Source organism: Falco naumanni, chromosome Z (assembly GCF_017639655.2).
Source record: "Falco naumanni isolate bFalNau1 chromosome Z, bFalNau1.pat, whole genome shotgun sequence".
Lineage (NCBI taxonomy): Eukaryota > Metazoa > Chordata > Aves > Falconiformes > Falconidae > Falco > Falco naumanni.
The window spans coordinates 56724784-56743459 of NC_054080.1; the positions used below are offsets into that span (position 1 = coordinate 56724784).

Genomic DNA, 18676 nt, shown 5'->3' on the forward strand with positions numbered 1-18676 from the left:
TGTTTTTACCAAAGATGTGCTTCAGATTCACAATGAAGTCTTTTGCAAAAAGACAGTGAGATGTAGTCTCTGAAAGCGTCATTCATGTCACACTGTTAACATTTTTATTTGACTTTGAAATTACAGTGATATACTGCAATATATGCTAAACAAAACTCCTAATAAGGTGTGTAACAATGTTTAAAATCTAAGCCACAGATACAGGTACATGCAATATTCATGTTGTAATTTTAATGACAACTTCATACTCACCTCTCTGTTCAACAAAAAGAAATGGAGGCATTTCCACTTCCAAAAAAGGTTCTTACCTTTATCTTTTTGAAGTCCACTGGCTTCCTAATCAATTCATAATACTCTGGTAATTCTTTCCTAGATGGGAGCTGAATGAAAACTTCACTTAACTGCCGTCCTGAACTGTTGAGAAAAACAAACCCATAATGCAAAGAATTACTACAACTTTCTCACAAAACATACATATACAATCTAATCATAAGAAAAAAAGAAAAACACAATTTTTTCTTTCAAATAATCTGAAATTGAACCCTGCTCTGATTTTTCTAATTTGATACAGATAATTAATTTACAATTTAAAACATACCCTTTCTGCTGTTGACCTAACATATCACCATCATTATAGGATCATGTGTGTGTAAGAGGCTTTATGGAAGCAGAATCAGGATTTGAATCTGAATTCTGTAGTGGTTTGCCAAGTACAGCCTTATCCTTTTCTCAATTTTGTTTTATAATTTTTAACAAGTGTCCCTCCTGCCACTTTTTTATCTTCTTCTATGTCGCTTTATACCTCCTTGTCTAGCAAACCATTTGTTCATATGATTTCCATTATACTAGATGCTGATTTCTATTAGACTGACTAGACCCCCAAAAAATTATTAACTACCACCAATAACCGTTAGGTTTTTAAGAAGATGGATGTAACTGTATGGAAAATCTGTGCTGCCACTTGTATGTCTTCAGTCATTTGAAATAAAGTGATGGGTTATGTGAAAACCTTTCATACTCTAGGAACATTGCTTATCACTTACAGGCGTTCAGAATTTCTAGGATTTCCAGATTTCCCATTGTTCATCCTTTATTAATAGCTATTTTAACACTTCCAAATTGAGGGTTTTTAAAAATCTTCTTATTTGTGGTTTCCCAAATAATACATGGTTATAAGTCACCTGGAGAGGAAATGTGTTGATGGCCCCGCTCCATGTACATGTCATTTTTCTCACAGACAAAGTAGCAGGAAAAAGCTCTGCTGAAAGGAACTGTAAGTCACTGCACATAACATTCACAAGTATTTCCCAGCCCACATTCACCTCCTTCCTTCTCTCACAGCTATTCCAAAAGGCACTGTTTTCTCATTTGCATCTTTGGATGGTAACTCGGGGATACCAAACCTTCACAGGAGTTGGGCAAGCAGTCTGCCAAGTCCTGGTCTCCACCTAAGCTTCCGTCTTGCAGTCACCTTCCACAGTGGCGTGGGATCTTATCTGACCAATTAAACTAATACTGAATCAAAAGTTAACTGACGCAACTCTGCCACAAGAGGATAAGGATGATAAAAAGCACAGAACAGCTCTGCCCTTTACAGAAGGCATTACAGAATGCCTACTGTATCTTAGGCATTGCTTAGAGCCTAAAATAGCATCAGAATTTGAGGAGATACTGATTTCCTTATGGACCTGACAGACCTATGAACAAGTATGAATACACAGATTTTCCTTATTTCCCAAGCAGCTGTTGCTCACCTAATCCAAGTTTTCTTATTGTTCTCAGTTTAGTCCTGGGACACTGCTGATCCTTACATACATCAGAGAGGACAATAACATAAATGTTCTAATCACAGCTTGCTTAATCAGTGTTGTTCAGCCAATATCCTGGGTGCCAACTGGCAGCTAGAGTATTCTTCCATCCAGTGCAAACCTGGAAACTAAAAGCCTCTCTCATCCTGAACACTTTTGTCTGACTTGCAGCAGCAGAAGCTGTTCCCCTTGCCTGCTTAGCAGCAACTGCTAGGCTGCCTTCTAGATTACAGCAATATTATGGCGCATGCACGGACACACTTCTGGGTTGTGCTACTGCCTGATGAGACAAGGTGATGTACTGTGCATGTCTGTCAGGGAAGGTGAGTGAAGTCTGTCTACACCATACAGCTATTGGGGTAGATACCCCAATAGACTACCTGCTCCTCAAAATCCAGGCAGTTACTGGCAATTTCACCCAACAGATCTAATTTACTTGGGAAGCAACCTATTACCAAAATAGAGGAAATCATAAGATGACCAGATAATTATCATCCCAAATGTTACTACTTCTCTCCTACCAGCAAATCACTGTGAAACTTAGGCCATGGCAACTCCCATCTCCTACGGTACTGATTCACACCAAAGAGACAAATTCATTACTTTCATACTTCCCCCATCAAAGTGGGAGGTATTTATATTATGGATTTAAAGGCAACAATCTTGTTAATGATCTATGTTAGTGACTATGTCATGCCACATGACAGAACTTGTCGTCCTCTCAGACAGTCCTCTCAAAGAGAAACTGGAAGCAACACATGAAAAAGCAATGCACTAAGTACACACTACAGAACTAAATTAACATGTGTTTCTAATACTTCACAAACTGAGGACTGTATTTGTTTTTTGTTCAAAAAAAGAAGTGTTGAGCACTCACATCTGCAACTGGGATCAAGGAAATTTGTTCCAAATCAATAGAACATCACTAAATACTCTGAGAAATCACATCTCTGGTGTCTTAAATTTTAAGTTTCTATTCTTCATTTGTAAAATGAGACTAAAATGTTGCAAAAAAAGTTCAGTACCCGCAAAATATTCAGACTTCTTATGAGCATTACAAAGAAGCCCAGGGGGTATTCAGCCATTCATTAAGTGATCAGTATATCCAAGGCACTGGTGCTGTAGAAAAGCAAAGCAAAGCAGTACACTGCTGCACCATTACACAGCATACTGTAATGTACCTTCCTGAAGGAATCACATTAGGTTGAAACCTTTTTTGTCCTATATCCTATTTTTCTCTATGCTTAAGTTATTTTAATAAATCTGTCCAGTATACCAACATAGGATAGAGATGTAAGTTAATCCTTTAAAAAGTATGATTTTTTTTTCTTTCAAATCTTTCAAAAAAACTACGAATCTGGATTTGGTATGCAGAAGGACTGAGTTATTGCTGTGTTTTCAACTTCAGCAGCTGTGTTGGTGGTTTGTTTTGTTTTTTTTTTAACAGAAATATCTATTTGAGAAAAATTATTTAACTACTGATGCTAGTGTTCCCTGAACTATGCTTCAAAGTCTAACAACAAATAGAATGATTTAAGTATAAAGGAAACGTCTAATAAAAATTGATTTTAATCAAATTTTAAAACATGTTTAGCATATTTGTCCTATTAAAAAAGCTCGTGATCATTATAGAGGTTTTCATCTCATGGCTATATAATTTTTTTCCCTCCTTTTACACAGACCCACCCACATACTGTATTTTATATGAAAAATATAACAGTAGTAAATTATTAAACAGCAATTCCTATTTTCAAGATCTAAATCTAGCCAACTACAATTTGTTCACACATTCTATTAGACTAAGAATGCCACAGAAAACCTTTAAGCTTTTGCTTGATGTAATTAATTACTGAGAATCACTTAAGGCCATGAAAGAAATAGCATTAAGGGCATGAAATATGCAACAGACATAAGACTAGTGTCTAGTCAGATCAATAACAGCTTACTCTGTTCTATCATTTTTATAGAACCTCCTCTCACGAAAAAAAATTATCTTCTGCTCCCTTTATATAAGTGCTTCTATACTGTTATTAATGGTCTTTTCTTATATAACCTCAAATGGCTGTGTTGTGGGTATAATAGGAGAAAATTAGTAATTACTAATGCAACTCTGATTTTAATCCCTGTCCCCACTTTTGTAATTAGAAAATAATAACCACAACTACCACCACATAAAAATCATGCACAGTAAAAATCACTTATGGTTGCTTAGCAACTAGCAGGATACATGCTGAAGGGAAGAAGGACTGGAATAAATTAAAAGACCCGACTGCAAAAGAACTGTGAGTGACAGTTCACTGCTACCGCATCAGCTCAACATGCTAGTCTTATGTGTGCACACATAAAAAAACCCAAAAAACAGCTTGCATGCTGTGCAAGTTATAAATCATTAAGAAATACCGTTTCTTTTCTTTTGCTTAAAAAAGTATTTGTGCTCAATGTTTCTGATATTCTCTCATTTTTGTCAAATGGCTTACAAGGTGCATACGAGAATGTATTTCCACCCATCTAGTCAGTATTCTTCAGTGAAATTAAATGCAGGAACAATTAGGCCTCATTTGTACAAGACTCCTTTTTTATTTATTCTCCCTGTAGCGGACCCACTCAGTATTAGATCAAGACTTGAAATTTAGACAAAGTATGTAAATAGCTCTGATAAATAACCAAGAAAGTATTTGAAAAACAGAGGCTGTTACAAACATTTAACAAAACGTGGCCTTAGGAGAAGGTACAGATGCTATAAATACTCAGGCTGGGGCATAACAAGAGAAACTCCAGGAGAACCAAATGGTTAATGAGACCAAACAGAAAATTACTTGAACTATGTGTGAGCTACCCTAATCAGCATACTAAAAGATCCACCCTCGAGCAAAGAAAGCTCTCCACTAACAAAGCCCCCTCCCCATAAAACATGCGTGGTGGGAAAAAAAAAAGAGAGAACACTGTACCTTTAAATGGAGACTAGGCTTGTAAGAGACAATGAGACTCAAGTGTGACTAAACCTAATTGTAAACAGTTGTCTGGAGTGTATAAAGTGTTTTAGTATGTTTTAAGGGGTGTGCTAGCTTTGTGGATTTACCACCTATCAGCCGTCTCTGCACAGACATGCAATAAGCAAGTATCCTGGCTCTGTGTGCAAGACGGGGTGAAGAACTCTTTCTGAGACAACATCCCTAGTGGTATGTGGCCAGAAGCAAGCTGCTACTAACCTGTCAAAACTACTACCTCTATCGATACCCTTTCTCCTTTGGAATAAAAATGAGAGACAATATGAGGCTGAAACTGCAAGACATTCTCATATTTCTGACGTATTTCACACTTTAACCAACTACTGAAATTCAGTTTAGAGTGGGTGGAATGAAAAGTCCTCACCCTAGTCTGAGAGCTCACAACCAGAAATACAGCGTACAAATTACAACTCCTAAACAAACTGAGAAGGAAGTTCTCTAAAAAAAGGTATGTGTATGCCAGGAGAGTTAGAAGGGCTTGCAGAGCAAGGTGGTTCCTTTGTATGTAACAACTTCCAACAGTAACCCAGCTGGAGAATGCAGGAGAGGATTCATTTTCATTAAATGTATTTAATGGTTCTTTCTTTCTGGAAGTGCAGTAATACATGGTAGACCTGTCCCCATCACTGAAATGGAAGTGGGTAAAAGTACTTAAAAATGTAATTCCTCGTTTTGGTGTATGGTTATATACTCCATAACTTTGGCTTGGCTATAAATAAGAATTATTTGCTTTGTGTGTTGAATATTCAAGTGTATCAGTTGGCATAATTAATTACTAGTTAGATTAGTAATGGCCAATTACATTACTCACCATTTTACAACAGCTAAAAACTAGCAACTTGAGAAAACTGCTGGAAATAATCTGAACAAAATTAATTCCACATACACTGAAAATGCTCTCTCCCTGAGCTATGTCCTGTCAAAATCAGAATACTATGGACACAAATTTAAACATTTTTGCTTTAATGATGCAGTGATCAAAATGCTAAGCACCACAAATGGGAAGTCTCTTGCCAAGCAGGAAGCATGGGGAGGGCACAACAACTTTGCTCTCCAACTTTCTTAGCAGCTGTTTCTTATTAAACTGTGGTCAACAGCCACCTGTTACGGGAAGGAAGCTTTGTGAAGTTAACTGGCACACAATGCAGGTCCTTACTCTAAGTCTCACAAACAGAGCAGAGAGCAGATAGATCACAAATGAAAATCACTCTATAGAGCATCATCCTGGGACTCTCAAAGTCAGCTGTTGCTATCTAATCAAAGCTAATGCAAACTAGCAGTGGCATCAAATGGGCATGTATACAGGAAACGTCAAACTGATGCAAGACAGAAGAGGATAGCAGATTTGTAGGGAAGCTGAACAATTATAAGGTATGAAGTATAATTCTTTTTCTCCACTTAATTTTAACAATCAGGAAAGTGAAGCTAAGCTTACAGCCTATTTTCCTCTGAAATAAAAAATAAAGGAAAACCTTCTAAAGAGGAAAAAAAAAAAGTCTGGAGGGCTAAGCCTGCATGTGCCTGATGCAAAATCAGCAGCTGGGGCTCACGTTTGGTATAAAAATTCCTTATTCTTAAAAGAAAAAAAACAACCAAACCAATAAAAGATGAAAATCTAAATAAAACGCTTGAACTGCACTAAGGACATGACAATGATGAATTGTAATTTTACCTCAGTGCTAACTTCCACTGTCTTGCATGGAGTTATTTAACTGTGGTTTGCAGTAGCTGGTTATCTGCCTCTGAATTTCCTTTTCAAAGAATCATAGGCTGCACACTAAGCATTAACCTCAAATGTTGCTAATTAGTCTCTTTAATCTTATTTTGACCTTTATGTAATAATTGTGTGGCTCAAACTTCAGTTTACTAAAGTTTATTGTTTGCATTATTGTAGCTTCTAGCTTTCCAGCCGATATAGCAATCCAGCCTATTTTGTTAGATGCTTTTTAAATAAGGAAGCAGAAGACTGAACTTGTCCCCAAACATCTACAACAGAAGCCAAATACAAGACAGTTAGAAAAGTATTTGGAGGCTCCTTCCCTGCACCAACATTATACAGAATCACCACACAAAAGCAGCCAACTGGTACTCCAGATTTTTGTCGGCACTATGGAAATTTTTTTTTTTTTTCAAAAAGAAAGATTTCAACAAAAACAGAGAAGTGGTTCTGTATTTACAAGGAGCTCTTCTAAAAAACATGGGGAAACATGAGAAAAAGCACATAGTTTCATTAGTTCAGCAACACATTCTCTTGATTTTTTTTTTTTTGCCTGTTGGCTTACTAACTGCAACAAAACTTACTGAAGATTTTTGACAAAGGCCAAAGTCAGTAAGATTTTTGATGGGTATCACCTGACCACCTTTTGGGACACAATCAGCGATCTATGGTCCAGATCAGCCCTCTGGACTTTCATGAAGTAGAGATGAAGCACCTATTAGCACTGAAAATTTAAGCTAAAGATGATTTCAAGCATTCAAATATTAAATATATGAAAAACCTTTTTTTTTTTTCCCCAGATGAAGCTCATGGCCTGCTTTTCTTCCAATTAACCTGTCTCTCTATACTTGCTCCAGTTGCGTTCATACACACAGGAGCCCACAGCTGAATAAACATGAGGCCCCAACAAAGCTGAGGGGTTCCAATGCCTAAAACCCACTCAACAACAAAGCTGCAAGTCTTGAAAGTGTTCATCTAACTCTAGAACCCAAAGATTTTAAGATATTAAAGCTTCCTGATGCCTAAATTTGCAATTCCATTCTGTCCCAGTTTTCATAGGATTGGGTGGTTTGATGCTAGCAACAGAACACAAGAATTTGGAACTCTTCAGCATAGCTCATTGCACTGAAGACTTCAGTTTAACAGGCATTTTTAGTTCCTAATAGAATAGAGCTCCATATACTTTTAAAAGTGGGAACCAATTCCGTCTTCCACAGATGTGGGCTCCTGGGAAAGGGAATAGTATGCCTTGTCACTGCATAATAGCACAAGAGTTAACTTGTTTGATAGAGAACAGATACAAACTTCCTGGGGCGTAAGTGACAGGAAAAAATCTTTTTCCCCAGTAACTATCAGTAGCTATCCTGTACTGCAGGCTAGCAGAAGTAACACTGCTTGTTATTTTAAAAATGAGAAGTATGTAACCTGACCAGAAGTGCTCAGCTTCAGGTGAAGGCTCAAGGCCAGGGGTCCAAAATGAAGAGAAGCTTCCTTGTAGCCCTGACTGAAATACATGAACTTAAACACTTCTCTATTCTCAGTTATTCTGTTAGTTAAGAGTCACAGCAAGCTGAATACACTGAGATTGTAGTCAGCTTTCTGCTCATCATGTTCATTGCTGTGAATCCTGTTCTGATGCAATACACTCTTTGATGTTAGAGAGAGCCCACAGATCACAGAATGCTTTATTTCAACAGTTATGTGCGAAAGAAGTCAGGCATCGAAGCTCTGTGTGCTTCACCAGGTACTGCCCAGGTTAACCTCGTACAGGCAGACCCAGAACAGCAGCTGCAAATAAAGGAAGAAGTGCAACTTCCCATTTCAAGTCACAGACTGAAAGTTGTTAACATGCAAAACTTATATCATTACACTTACGCAGGTCACAATGCAAATACTTCTTGATTTTCTCTGAATGCATTTAATATTAATTTAGATTATGGTTGCTCCTTATATGATTTAAGTAATTCAATGTACAGCAAAAAAAGGGGTAAGTACAAGGAAAGTTTTACTGATTTTTGGTAAATAGAGTTGAGTTTAAAAATACAACTTTCTCAAACAAGTTTAATTCAAAGATGCCACTAATGCTCTGTTTGTTCTTCATGAAGCATTGATGATTTTCAGTTCAAAAACCTGCAAAACTTAAAACTTCAAATGATATTTCAGATTAGCAGCAATATTTTTTCCTAAGGCATTGAGCATTTTTGTACATTGAAAATAGGTATTTCTTGACAAACAGGCTTCAATTTCAGCTGCAGACAACAAGCTATGCTCAGTATTTCTACAGTTTTCCCTGTGGCAGCTCAGAGGCACATGGTATGAGCCCTACATTTTTGGGGCAGTCTTTCAGGTCATGGGTTCTCACCATTAATGTTAACTTGCATTGATAAATCTGGAGCTATGTATTTGAAAAGATTAAGCTTCAAACATGCTGTACCACTAAACTGAAGGAAAATCCCACTCAAGGTAAATGTTCTTAAGTACACCCGAACAGAATTATTTCATTTCTAAGCAGGAGCTCCATGCCTACTTTTGTATTTCAGTAACTTCCTATCAGATGAACTTTAAAAAACCCTCCACAAAGAGTCAGACTTAAAGGATCAGGCCCTACATGGAATTACTTTTCAGAAATGCTTTGTTAGCAAATCCTTCTAAAAACCAAACCCAAAAAATAAACCTGTTGAGAAATGCAGAGAGGTGTATCAACAGAAGAGGGAGAGAGCACGTGCAACACAGAGAGACTGTCTCCAACTCACCTATCCTTGTAGTTTACCACAGTATCAATGATAGCATTCATTTGTTTGGTCAGTTTGGGTGGGTTGGGTGACAACTTCTCTGCAGGTGGTCTGCCTCTTCTTTTCTTTCCTTTCTCTCCATCCTCCTTCCCAGAATCTTTATCCACATTTCTGCGTCTCTTCCGTTTTTTAAGCCGAACTTCCTCTTCCATTTCTTCCAAATTGCCGTCTTCAATTGCCTGACAACCAGGGATTAAAAAAAGTATGTTTTAAACAAAAGAGATACTGCAAAGGGAAATAAAAAACTATGTAAAAACAAAAAAAACAGCCCCACAGGATGCAGAAAACTCAACTAAAAATGTTCAGCTCATTTATAAGTAAAACAAGAAACTGAGTTACTGGCAATCAGAGAGACAATAAATATTAACTTGTTCTAAGAATCCCACTATCATCTAAATAAATGAATGTTTAGCTGAACCTTGAATTCCACACCTTTCTCGCTCACAGTTTCACGCACAATAATGGCCTCTGGTACTGTGTCAGTTAAGTGTACAACAAACATAGATTGGTTCACATCAGCGGCAGTTCTGGTTTACGTAGTTCCATGCAAAACAGACTCTGATTATCACATGTTTTCAAACAGGATAGTCCAAACTATGCTTAGTTCCCAAAGCCAGATCCCACACAGTTCTTTGTGCACAAAAGAACACACAGATACTTTATGCAGTAATGTCTCAACTTCTCTTCCAAATAGTTTAAGCAACTTCCAAATCACCTGAGTGTTAAAACCACCTCTAAAATGTATCATTGTCTTCTAGAATAGTAACTCATAGGCAGAAGCACTGACACTACAGTATCTTGCTGTGAAAAGCACTCATGGGATGAAAAAAAACCCCAACAACCAAACACAAATGGAAAAAAACAACCAAACCTCCCCAAACAAACAAACAAAAAAACCAACACCAAAACACCAAACTGCACACACAGTCACAAACAATGAACACTAGTTTCAGTTACCTGGAGGTATGCTTTTAACCAGACCCAGCAGCACCATGCAGAGGGATAAAAAAAAAAAAACAACAAAACAACCTCTACAAAAAACCAAACTAGGAATAAAGGGAACCTGTTCACATAGTGACTATCAGATCCATGTGATAAAGCAAGATGCTGAACTTTTCTTGATTTGGGAAAGCCAACAAAAGAAAAGAAACAAAAATACTGGGTCATAAGAGAACTGAAATTAAAAATAATTTTTAAAAAGCAACAAAATATCTTAAGATTATGCTTTCTGATTAATGATTTCTCAGAACATAACTGATGTTGATATTTGTCCCTTTTGCCTCTCAATATTGCCTTAAGTACATGCAAATGCTAATCAATCCTTTCTCGTAGCTGAAAGAGCTCTAATCATAAGGCAATTACCTTCATTTCTCCACAGCACCAAACATGGCTAATATTTATGATCATGTGAGCATAACCATCAATATAAAAAGAGTGATCATAGCCCAGACATAATTTTTCTCAATTGTGTACAATGTCTCTTGAAAAACGTTTTGTGAACAAAACCTGATGCACAACAAAACAACCTGACATGTTAAAAACACCAGTGGGATTTCAAAATCTGTTTCCTATGCACACTCCGATGTGCAAATCCACAGAACAAACACAAACGCAGAATCCTGAGGGACAGCCTGAAACTAGGCCTTAATAATCAAAAGACAATTTACATCATGCTTCCACAGCATTCAGATAACCACTATGAAGGAGGCTTGAGATCTGATGAGTTAGGAAGAAAAGAGAAGGAAAATAATAATCTGCACACAAATTCATTAATATTCATTTGGCTAAAGCAGGACACCCACTATAAACCACTGCAGCTAACGAAGAAAAGGAAATTTCTCTGCATATCTTGGAAGCTAGAAAAGCTAATAATAAATACAGCATGCAAGGCTGTCAACAGTTAATGTCATTGCTCTCCTTAAGCACTCAGTTGTACATTGAAATACGGAGAACACCGACTTCTGATGTGTTACACACCTACACATGCCTGTGATGTCGTTCTACTGAATCTTCAAGACGGCAATGAAAAAGGATATTTACCTTACCACTATCAGCAGGCCGGCTATCGGAAATCACAGTTAGTGGGGATAAAATTAACAAGCCAGCAAAGCAGCGAGCTGCTAGTCTCTTCATCAGCTGATCAGGAAAAAAAAGAGAGCTGGGGAAAGGCTATGTTTTCATATACAAGTAATTTTATTTTACTGAAAATTTAATACTGAAAGGATTGTGGATACTCAAATCTGCTGTTTCATTCTACCTACTACAAGGCCTGAAGCCTTCCTCCTTCAGACTGCTTTAATATTGACAACTACTTATCATATTTCTCCCCTTATTATTCTAGGCATCCAAATGAGATTTTTAGCTGGGCAGTTACTGCTTATTGTTAGCATTTTAATTATAATATCACAATTAGACAATTTAATGTATGATTTTAAAACTGCAGTAGGTTGCATGCATTTTAAAGATGCATTTATTACAGAAAATGTATTCCTATTGCTCTGCAGTGAATAGATCTGGTTTTGGCTATTGAAACTGACAAAAAAAAATCTATTCTGATTCACAAGAAATTAAAAAACCAAACCAAATTATCATCTTGTTAACTTTGGTAACATTTTGTTGTCCTGCAGAAAACTGCTATTCACTTAACTAAAATTTATTTATATTTTTGTTTGCTTGACAAATTTTCTACCACCAAAAAAATAACAGTGCTGCTGTCATCACAGTTTACTAACATCTAATTTTAGAATTCTGCATAAAATTTGTGCTTGGAGTAGGCAAAGTTTTGGAAAAGAATATCAGCACAAAGAGAAAAGGTAAGTAAAAAGGGGTTTATATATATATATTACATATAGCATTGTAGTAAAGACAAAAAATAAAAACCCAAGCAAAATAACATAGCCTCTTGCACTCTAAAAATCAGTGACAAGCAGATAGCACATTAATTTCTAGCATACTATAGATCTGCAAACAAATATTAAACTCTCTGCTTAGCTAGTATCAATTGATTACTATACTCCGCTTTCAAAAATTTATACACATTAATGTAAACTTGGACAGTTTTCCTTAATCTAAGACTTTAGTGACACCACTTGAAAATCACTGTGACAATACCAGCAGTCCAAAAATGTTGTTATTGTGACTGCTAACATTAGTTCTCAAATGGAAATTTTTTATTTTGTATATAAACAGTAATATTTAAAACTAAACCTATATGAACTATGCCACCTCTAAAGATGGCTTAAAACTGTATCACACAATTATCAGAGATATTAATGCTCTGTATGTACATCCACACATATGATCCATGCATGTGTATATGAGCAACAAAATATTTATTAAACTAATTTTTTCTGAGCTCTTTGTTTAAAAAGCTTTACTATTCTAGGGCTGAAGTGCCATACTGAAAAGAATGCCCTTCCAAACCTTTACCAGTACGATAATGATACAAATCCCAGACACAAATCTCCAGTTCCTGACAGATGATGGGCTATGTGAGAGTACAAGATAGCACACACACATCTCCCATGCTCAAACGCCTCTAGATTAGTGAGGTGAACAGCAAGGGTGTGAAGGAAAATAGTACAAAAATAAAAATTTAACACTTTTCTTCCCTTAAGGAAACTGCACAAAAGAGTACAATAAAGTTTGAAGACTTCATTTTTTTGAACGAAAGCTGTGAAAATTTGATGTCAGTTTTGCAAAGGGCTGGGTACTTCATGGAAAGGAGAGATACCAGTGGAAGCGTGAGGACCCAATGTTAAGCACAGTACTGACAAAATCATCCTGCTTTTCTGAATCATACTGCTGTATCCTGGTCCATGTACACAACAATTTCCTTGCTAAAGAGCTAAGAGTACACAGCCTTCTCAGGGCACCAGAATTTTAAGAAAGAACATACTGACCATGGATTAAATAAACGAAACTGCCTTTCTCCAAAAAGAAGCATCCCACTCCTCCCCCCAAAAAGTCAAAAGTGGATTTTTCAGAAGGCAAGTACAAGTCACTTCCCAGACAGCTGTTCTTCCTATTGCTGCTTATAATTACATTTCAAAAATGTATTATAATTCAAAATGGAAAATAGCTGTTTTGAGGCAGAAGCATTCTTAGTGAACATGGATATAGCTACACAAGCATCACAGAAACAAAGTAAAGATGACATGGAAACTTCTTTCTCCATTTCAAGAGCAGGATATGATGTATGTATCCTTAACTACTTCTTGACATCATAAGACAGCATCACAATTGAACACCATTTCAATTAAGAATTATGGACCCAAATAAGCACTAAGAGCTCTGACTTTCATCTCCCAACTGTCTTCTGCAAGTCAACACTCATGTTAGTCTTATATTCATTTTAAATAGATTTTACAGGAATCAGGTAACTCAAGTGTAGTCATGCAGTGAATCAATGGAGGTGCTCAGCATAAAACCAGTTTTGGTGTCTAAGGTCTGCCCTAGTATTTAGATGACACAACGTTGTAAGACAGTTATTTTTCCTTTGATTGGAGATAACTATAGTATTGTTAGAAGAAAGTTAAGGCATAGTGAAAGCTATTGCTACTACTTACAGTCAAAGAAACTGTACACTCAAAACAAAATTGGTAGGCAGCCATGCACAGTAAGTCTACTTACTGAAATAATGCTGAAAATAGGTTCAGATTACATCGAAAATGGACACATAACGCAAGATCTCTTCCTTTGTTCCTCTCTGATTTTATCTTAACAAAAGGAACATTAAGATAGTGTGCCCCCTTCCCTTCAGGCATCAGTGCCCTGTGTCTCTCCAACTTGAACTTGAGTTAGAAGACAGCTCTTCTGACTAACATCACCAAGTGAACAGATTTGCTAACATGCTAATTAAACTCCATGTTTCCATAGAAAGCATATAAAACAGAGATGAACAGAAAAAAAAGTCATCTTCCCTACTCCCTGAACAAAAACTCAATCATGCAATTTCCAAAAGAATGAGCTTTTCCAGGAACAACAAATAACTTCCCTGAGAATTGTACTGCCTACTGGCCATGAGGCAACTAAGCTTAAAGGGCTGTTAAGCACTTTAAACCAAAAAAACACATCAGTAACACAGTGACAAACAACAGTTGACTGCTTTGCAAAATGTTCCCATTTGCCAATTTGGAAGACAAGAAACAAGTAAAAGAACCCTACAGGAGGCTAATAACAAACATCGAAAGCACCAACACCTGATCTACCTCACCCTACCAATCTCCCTCTAAGGCACAACCCTTCAAGTCCTCTACTGAAGTCCAAGGGAAATTCGACTTCCTTTCCTCCTTCTGTCTTGCTCTATTTGAAATCCTACCCCTCTTGATCTTACATTTTTGTTCTCAGATTATATCTGACAGTTGATGAGGACTTCAACTTTCCAACCTGAAGTTCATTTTCTCAAAAAGATCTGTTCAAAATCCAGTTCTCCTGCTTAGTTTCTCAACAGTGACACTGCTAGTGTTTGGGACTGTTTCTAATTTCCACAGACTGGATTTATTTGTTGGCTCTTTAAAACAAGTTCCATTACATTGTAACTAATTATCTCTTACTTGCTTAATTATTTGCACAGAAACTCAAGGTGCTTATTTTTAATTAGACATTAAGAAAACAATAATACAAATTAAAAATAGTTTTTCCTTACATTTTTATTTAGACTGAGGCCAAAAAGACCTGTTAGAACCTTGTAAGAAATTACTTAAAGCGAAATGGCCTCAACCAAAGCAACAGAGTATAACACTAAAAAAATAACTTATATTTACAATATTTATAGGATCAAAATTTTAATCTGCACTGAGAAAAATATTTCAGATAAACTATCCTAATATTTAGTTTTAATGTAAAATATCTTAATGCTTAAGTTTAATCTTTAATGTGGCAATCACTAACTGAAGCATCATGCAAAGCCAGCACTGATAAACTTGCTCCAAGTTATAGCGAACTATGTTGGCAAGGATATAAATTTTCTTCTGTTCAAAGTGAAATCCAGTAAAAAAAATACAAACCAATAATCAGTATCATTCTTCCTTCTCCTAAAAAGTAAACAATTATTTTAAACGGAACCACTCAAACTGATTTTGCACCTAAGACCTTTTCATGAACTTTGGCGACAGAAAAACTCAAGAACACAATGACTACCAATGACACTAGGACCCACAGCCTGCTCACAGAGCACAAGGAGAGTGCTGCATTAGGTAGAAGGAACTGGGTGATAAGATGGAACAAGTGTGTCATGCTGACTATAAAGATGCTTTGCGTAACTAATCAGAGCATTGAGAAAATACATACTTACTATATTAAGAAACTAGAATGTGGAACTACCAGATATCATCACTGCTCCATGGTTTACAGCTACTTAGCCACACCTTTATTAAAAGACATACAGAACTATCTCTTACTGTCTCCTGCAGATTTCAAAAGTAAAGTGTGATTTACCCCTCCCCTCTGACATACAATTGTACTTTATATCTTATTAAGAAGATTTAGTTTGAACACCCTCTTCACCAAGCCAGCCTAATTTAGGAGCAGCAGAAAGGGGCGGGGGGAAGGGAAATCCAAACAAATTCTATATCTGAAACTATTGCTATCAATCTCTTGCTCTTTATCACTGAACTGTTTTGTTGTGATGGGGTTTTTTCTGTTGTTTTGGGGTTTTTGGCCCAAATCTTCTCCCCTTCTTTTTAGAGAGCTAGATCACCTGAACAACTGTTGTCACTTGGGGGTAATAGCCTGTTTCTAAACACAGTGAAAAAACGCTCTCATTGAAGACTGGAGGACAATATATAATGGACTTGTGAAATGTAGCACGTGAAAGTTGCCAGATGATAAAAAAAAATATTCTGAAAGTGATATTATAATAGCAGTTCTGAATTAGATGGTAACCCCTGTAGTTTGGATGGCTCAGAACTTTACAGCGTATTGATGACTTGAAGAATAAACATTGTTGACACACTGGCATAGGAAATAGTCACAGGCATCTTTGGAAGTATAATTAGAAGTAAGATTTACAGAATAAATAAGATTAACTAACTTTAGAAAGACACTGCAAGGCTATTGCTTATGAAAATACTGCAGTCAAATTTATGGGGGAGGAATAATCTTTACAAACTCACATATGTAAAGCAATAAACTTCAGGTGACCAAAGTTATCTTTCAAGACTGACTTAGTTGAATTAATTTTAGTTTGAAATTCTAACTTCAAATAACTAAATGACAACAAAACAGGAAACTATGATTAAGCCATGACGTGTTTTTTTTTTAAGTTAATATGATACAATTTTTCTATACATACTTGCTTTTAAAATTGGAGAAAATGATCAATTCTTTAATGTGCATACAGGGATATAATACTCACTTCATTTAATTGAGATGGATAAAAATCGCAATCTACTTTTGTACATTAGCTTTTATCTACAAAATTTATAAATAACACTATTAAGCCATGAGTTGCTACACCTCTGCTAGACACAGAAGAAATCTGATTTCTTTAAGTGTTCCTTGCCAAAACTGCTTCAGATCAAAAAAACAAAGATCAAGAATTATAGGAACCTCTTACAAGCTTGATACGGACAGCAAAAGTCTGGGTTATTTTGATGACTGCAGGTACCAAAGCCTTATTGAAGTAAAATGGATGATCAGGAAATCCAAGAAAACCTCTAGCAGGAACTCAAATAAGGAAGCATTTCATTTCACACTAATCACAGAAAGGTCCTTCATATTTCCTAAGGTTTAAGAAAGAGGGCTCTGACTGCCAACAAGTCTTCCTTGGTACCTGCTGCAGTCTTTCCATTTGTGAATGATCTATGACATGCAATTCTCACCAGCACAGAAAAACAGCTGACGGAAGGAAGATACATGTTTCCTGGCTTCAGATTCACAAGCAATCCATCTTGAAGTAAAATCTATCATGACAGAGATGCCTCATTTTTTCCTCTTTATCATGATCAGTATGATGGAGATGCATATGTTTGTTGCACTGACAGGATTCTTGATCATTTAGTGACTTTTTTGAGTGAGGAAGAGTGGAAGGGGAAGGGTTTCTTCCTTTTTTATTTTCATCAGCATTTTCTCCCTGACTTATCTGGAGTTATGATCCAGGAAAGCCTATTTCAGCTGTGTAGATGACAGTATACTGACAACAGTATTGTGACATTATCAGTACTCCAGTCACCCTTTTTTCCTGATCAAGTACATTAGCTTCCCTATGAGAGGGGGCAAGGATAATTAATTGCATGAGAAAATTACCCTTTTCTGACATGTGCCAGGTGGAGGTGGGGGATATTACTTTTCTCATTTTTTCCTAAATTCCTTTAAAATAACAAGCATGGAATTTAGTCAACAACATAACACTTTTGTGTCCTACAACAGAAGATATTCTATTTTCCTTGGCATTCCTTTGGAATGGGAATTAATGGTTTATTTTTTAATTTCTTTTAAAAAACTTTCCAGGGCTTAGCCATTCTTCATTCAAAGAGCATTGCCTCTCTTTTCTTCTGAGACCCTACTAATCAAATCAGAAAGATACCTGGTATAAATACAGGGTTGTCCTGTTTCCACTGGGATAGTTAATTTTCTTCTTAGTAGTTAGTACAGTGCTGTGTTTTGGCTCTGATGTGAGAACTATGCTGACAGCACACTGACGTTTTCAGTTGTTGCTGGGTGACGTTTATACCAAATCAAGGACTTTTCAGTTCCTTGGGACCTGCCAGCCAGAGGGCTGGAGGGTCACGGGAAACTGGGAGGGGACACAGCCAGGACAGGTGACCCAAGCTAGCCAAAGAGGTATTCTATACCATATGACTTCATGCTGAGTATATAAACTGGGGGAAGAAGAAGGAAGGGGGGGACCTCTGGCATTATGGCATTTGTCTTCCCAAGTAACCGTTATGTGTGATGGAGCCCGGCTTTCCTGGGGATGGCTGAGCACCTGCCTGCCCATGGGAAGTGGTGAGTGAATTCCTTGATTTGCTTTGCTTGCATGTGCGGCTTTTGCTTTACCTTTTTCCCCACCTTTCCATTTTGTTATTACTATTATTGTTAGTATTATTGTTCTTACCTCTTTATTCTGTTTAAATTATTAAATTGTTGTTATCTCAACCCTTGACTTTTACATTACTTTTCCAATTCTCCTCTCCATCCCTCTGAGTAAGGGGGAGTGAGCAACCGGCAGCGTGGTGCTTGGTTCCCAGCTGGGGTTAAACCACAACAAGGGTTTATATCCTTACAAGATCAGTCCTTCAGAAAGAAATGGCATTTTTGGCTCTTTCCAAGATCACAATTATTTTCAGTGAACCTTGCTAACATTTGCAGTGACAAATAACTTTTCTATGATAAACATAAATTTGAGTA

General features: G+C 36.7%; 1 protein-coding gene across 5 annotated transcripts in view; it reads right to left on the minus strand.

Moving 5' to 3' along the window:
• Positions 1–18676, minus strand: part of SMARCA2 (SWI/SNF related, matrix associated, actin dependent regulator of chromatin, subfamily a, member 2) — a 120410-nt gene that overhangs the window by 6922 nt on the left and 94812 nt on the right. For all 5 annotated transcript variants that reach the window (XM_040579072.1, XM_040579068.1, XM_040579070.1 and 2 more), the window contains 2 exons: positions 9287–9504; positions 309–414 (listed from right to left, as the gene is read on the minus strand). In XM_040579072.1, the coding sequence (XP_040435006.1) occupies positions 309–414; positions 9287–9504 (324 nt within the window). The remainder of the gene's footprint in view (positions 1–308; positions 415–9286; positions 9505–18676) is intronic.